Raw genomic sequence first — 5,462 nt, 5'->3', positions numbered from 1 at the left:
GTGCGATCGAGCCGCGACAGGTGTAATTTTCCTTCTCGTGGTGGTGCGAATTCTGCTTTTCGCCGACGCACCTGGTGCTCGAGGTGGATTGAAGAAGATCGTATCGACGGAAGTTTGAATTTATCGCACCGAAGATGATTTTCTTGGAAGATGATTTCACACGCGGGCTCCAGTGAGGGAGCACCCGCTTCGATGAAATCTGTTGGTTCGGTGACCGAATGTTCTGGGCACTCGGGTCCTGATGACTTCTGACACCAATTTGTGGCGGACACACTTCACTGACTAAATGATAACACAAGGTTTGAACTTGTATAGTTCACGTGGAGTGCGCTGCGCAGATAGAATTACCGGGAGGACCCCGGATTGATCGGGGAAATCTCCTGGAGATGATTGAAGGAGAGCGAAGGAGGAATGAGCCTCCGTTCGCTGAGAGAAACTGAATGATCACTGGGGTTTTGAACCCCTGGACAAACTTCACGAGGAGCTCTGATGCTACCTCGTGACCGCGATTCTCGATGATGATTGATTGTCTCTCATGTCCGCTGCTGTCGCCGCTGTCGCCACTGTGGCAACCACAGTGTTTTCAACGTCTCTCGACCGGCTGATGCGGAGCAGCTGACGTTCAGCTCTGGAGAGGCCAGTGCTGCGCCGGTTGACGTACCTAGGTGGCGGCGCACCCCTCGGGGATTTATTCTGGTTTAAACAGGACTGCTCGTCCTGGACGGGTATTATGGATAAATAATTACACAATGATTGAGATGCTGGAAGGTCCCCACGGTTAGACTCGATCTCCGCTGTGCTTGATGTGTGCTGATTGTTTTGTGTAGTGTATGTGTGTGTCGTGAACGTGTGCAAGCTTGAAGAAGCGACGGCAGCTCCGTCCGTGACAAAGGCGTCTCAAGGGACACCTCGAGCGGGACGTCCAGAAAAAAAATCTTGAACTTGGCGGAGAGGATAATACGGGACAAGGTCAAAGATCTTCTGCCTGCCGGACCTGCTAAGTTATTGTACGCGGCTTTCCTAGAAGAGAAAACATCTTCGATCTCTACTCGATGTCGATGATATCGTCTGATCCACTCGTGAATTCGTTTCGCGACGTTGTGGAAACAAAAAGGAGCTCCGTAGACGAGGAAATTACTGACATGTATTCACTTTTCGGGGATTCACAACACACGGAAGATAGGAGTGACAGCACCAGAGCATCAGACTATGCCCAGTAAACTTTATTGAAGCGGAGCGCGTACTATATACGTAAACGGAATTAAGAGAAAGGGAAACGAGACTGCGTAGGAGTCTAGCTAAGCGTAGTGACAACGAGCACGGGAAAGACAGATTTCAACAGCCCCCGTTCACGTGATCGCAGTCCTGTATATAACATTCTAGTGACCTTACAGACTGAGAAACATAGCCAGCTGAATCTCTCTAATCGAGTAATCTAATCTTTGAGAATTCCTACTCTAGAAGCTAACAGACCATTTACCTATGCCACCGACGTCAGGTATCAGCCTCAGATGTCACAGGTATTTTGAGGGTATAGACCCAGTAAGCCGAAACTTCCACGCCGAAACCCAGAAAGCCGAAACCTGGAGCGCCGAAATTCGTCTACCTGAAACCCAGTACGCCGAAAGTTGAGGTAGCCGGATCCCAGTACGCCGCAAATTCCTTCTAGCGGAAATACCGATCACACGTTCCGAAGGAATACAAAAAGCTTTTTCTTCGAAATTCACTTCTCTCTCCAAGCTCATCTCCGTAATCGCGAGAGGTTCCGAAGGATACGAATACCTCCTGTTTACAATGTCCTTTTCGACTAGGCATTCCTTCAATCTTATCTTCACAATTGCGGAAGGTTCCGACGAATGAAAAACCTTCCTCGTACAACTACCTCCTAAAAACTCCTCCTGAAAAAGGTCTCCCTACAATTGCGGGAGGTTCTGTGCAACTTTATGTATGTAGTCGATAAAAGATATCTCTTCCGACTCGAATTCCGCCGCCAGTCTTATAAGCCCATCGTTCAGCACTCGATATTGCTTGGTCAGTGGAGGGGGCGTTATCGCATTCGTGATCGCGTCATGTCCAGCCTGAATTTCTCCTCCTGTCCTTGGAGACGTTTGATCACCTCATAAAGATTGACATGGCTCTTCTCGATTATTCTATTTAGAGCTGTATGCCATCCTTCCAGATGGTTTGTTGAGCGTGCTCCAAAATTGTGGTAGTGGTTCCACATTCGGCGCGGGAAGACGGTCTCATTTTCCATCCACGTGTTTATGAAATAGAGTTTGAAATCTTCAAGCTTCGCGTGCGCGGGGTGCTCGGATGAGGAAGAGTCGGCATTTGTATCCAACCAAGCGTCCTCGATGCGATTCAGGGGCACCAAGGCTAACGCAGCTGTCGAACGTATGATCCGCTTCACTCCACACTCTCTGTAGAAGGTGACGAGTCCCGATCCCTGAACTTCGCGCCATAAGCACTGGTTGAAATGGAACAAATAACCCTTCACCTCTGAATTCGGAAAAGACTCTCGAATCGCTCTGAGCGTGGAAATCTCGTAGTCCAAGTGAAATGTCGGAGGTTCGAAATTCCGTCCAATGGAGATCGCGTAATTCTTCAATGGCTCGAACATCCTCATGTAGGTTTCTTTGGATTTGTTTGGAAGGAGAAAATACGCGAAAGGGACCTTTTCACCTCGGAAGAAGCCATGTATAATGTAGAGTTGGCTGAATATGGTCGGTACAACTCTGAATGTGCCGTCCATAAATGGTTATGCCGTCCATAAAAACCTCGTTGGAAAGCTGAGGACCTGGGCTACATTTTGGAAGAAAAAACAGCCTCCTACGATGATTCTGGACGTTTTTACGGCGAGATAAAGATTCTTGAATTTGGGAAAAACGTTTATTTTCTAAACATCGTAAATCCAAAGACTCATTTCTCCGTGTGCAGCCACAGAGTGAGAGGGAGGGCGGTGTAATATTTTTTTCTGAAAGCTCTCACCAAGAGCTTTCGAAAATGGCCCCACGAGCCAGGGTCGGTATCCTGTGGGAGACACTACAGGGGGGGATTGTTCTTGGGTGTTTTTCCAGAGTGGAGTTACGATGTTTCGAAATAAACGATTCAAATACAGTCGATGCTTCGCATAGCGAGAAAATGAGGTCATTCGTGCTGAACCCTAGAATTCGGTTGATGCCCCCGTCATCGAAAAGCAAGAAGTTTGCTCCTGTTGATGTCTTCGTCCACTGATCATCTAGATTAATCTCCTCACGAGATTGAGGTAAGAGCGGCCTGACTTCAGCCTGCTCCCGTGGGAGTATACTGCGGACGCTGTTGAACCCACTAAACGCTGTTGGACACATCGGCAGTAGAACTTGCCATCGGCCTTTCTATCGACTTCAAACAACTAATCGTTCACAATGAATATTGGCTTGCCTTTCGCCGATTGGATTTCCGAGACATTCATCTCTGCGATTTCGAGTGAAGGAAACTCTAGCGCAACATAAGCCTCGGAGCTCAAACGATTTTAGCTCGTTTTTCTGGACACCCATTCAGCTCCTACAGCTGATCGATTCGCGAGGGAACAGCTGCTTGACTCGTGAGAGCAGTGCGCGCCTGTGCTTACGTGCTCACGTTTACTCGCGACCTTAACGGCCCACAGAACATGCCGGCGCGGCGGTGCAACCAGTAGGTTGACTCCATTGTTCTCTCTGGTCAGGCATTCGACTTTCGGGAGCATGATTCCCTCGCGCTACCGTCAGCTTGTACCATCGAAACCTTTTCACCAGTGGCAAGATATGGTACCGTTCGCCTCCTCTTATCGATTGCTGCGTCGAGGCAGATGAGCCTTAGACAATTCGATATACGGACCGCGTATTTGTACGAATCGTTATCGGAAGAGGTGTTCATGCATCAACCCGACGGTTTCAAGGATGGAACCGACAGGGTTTGTCGGCTCAAGCGAGGATTGTACGGCCTTCGACAGGCTTCGAGGTGTGGGTACAATCGATTCGTCCAATTCATGGTGAAGATGGGATTCAGGAAGAGCAATGCAGATCCATGTTTGTTTTACAGACATGACGATTCCGGTAGCATTTTCGTCACGGTATACGTGGACGATGGTCTCGTCACGAGCACCGATGAGGGGAAGTGTGAAGAATTCCTGGATGTGCTCCGAAAGGAGTTCAAGATAACGGTGGGAAACTTAAGCAGTTATCTTGGTATTCAAATCGAGCGAAAATCACCAAGCACGATCACCATATGCCAGCCAAGATACATCGAGAAGATCTTAGCGAGGTTCCAGATGCAAGACAGCAATCCAGTCAGCACGCCTGCCGGGAAGGAGGAAAGTGCCTCGGAAGACCGACTAGAGGATAGAGTGCCGTATCGAGCCGCTGTGGGTTCGCTTCTCTATCTGTCAACTGCGTCCCGACCGGATATAGCATATGCCGTCGGTAGAGTTGCGAGAGTGATGGAGACGCCGACGAAAGCTGATTGGAACAACGTATTGCGAATCTTCAAATACTTGCGGGCAACAGCTGGTATGGGAATCGATTACGGATCCCAAGAAGGTCTTCAAGTCTACAGCGACGCCGACTTCGCTGGATGCAAGAAAACGCGGCGCTCCACCACGGGAGTCGTGGCGATGTTCGCAGGTGGTGCGATATCGTGGAGAAGCCAATTACAGAGTACGGTTGCGTTATCGACGACAGAGGCGGAACTCATGGCCGCGAGCGAGGGAGCCAAGGAACTCAAATGGCTGAAGCAAATGATACTCGAATTGTTGAGAGAGGATCAAAAGCCTACACTCTTCGTGGACAACGCTAGCGCGGTTAAACTAGTTAAGAATCCTGAGTTCCACCCGCGCTCAAAGCACATACACGTTCGGTTCATGTTCGTGCGCGGAAAGTACCTACAAAATGTTTTGTCGGTCGAACATATCGAAGGCATGAAACAGCCTGCTGACATTCTCACTAAAGCTATTGACAGGACACGTTTTGGAATGCTCCGTTTAAAAATAGGCGTTCACTAATACTAATGATCAGGAGGGACTGCTGTGAAATAGATCATCAGATTACAATAATTCTAGTCAACCTCAGAAATTCGGATAATGCCGCGCTGTGTTTGAATTGCAGACGCTACAGAATAAAAACAAACAAGTTGTGGGTTTCTCTACCAGCGGTATACGTCGTGTCTTCAACTTTCTCCAAAGCTCAATTCTAAAGTCCCGCTCGTCGATCAGAACTCAACAAGCTCTATCGAACAACGTTATTGAAGCAGTCATTATGAACGGAAAATTTGAGGGAAAAATCGTTCTCTTGCCTCGAATACCGATGATACCGACTGAACTTCCGCTCGAGTTCAAGCGACTGCGATTCCCGGTGCGATTAGCCTTCGCGATGACGATAAACAAAGCTCGAGGGCAAACATTAGGTGTTCGCAGGTTGGAATTAATGATCCCATGTTTTTCACATGGT

At 48.6% G+C, this 5,462-nt stretch overlaps 1 protein-coding gene across 1 annotated transcript; it reads right to left on the bottom strand.

Annotated features, from left to right (window-relative positions):
* Positions 1 to 2,047: 2,047 nt before the first annotated feature.
* LOC108864344 (uncharacterized) lies at positions 2,048 to 2,752 on the bottom strand. The gene has a single exon (XM_018639781.1). It carries the CDS (start codon positions 2,750 to 2,752, stop codon positions 2,048 to 2,050), a length of 705 nt encoding a protein of 234 aa, XP_018495297.1.
* Between the last annotated feature and the right edge of the window lie 2,710 nt (positions 2,753 to 5,462).

The sequence above is a fragment of the Galendromus occidentalis genome, unplaced genomic scaffold, assembly GCF_000255335.2.
Source record: "Galendromus occidentalis unplaced genomic scaffold, Mocc_1.1 scf7180000077457, whole genome shotgun sequence".
Lineage (NCBI taxonomy): Eukaryota > Metazoa > Arthropoda > Arachnida > Mesostigmata > Phytoseiidae > Galendromus > Galendromus occidentalis.
This window is presented reverse-complemented; position numbering and strand designations above follow the sequence as displayed.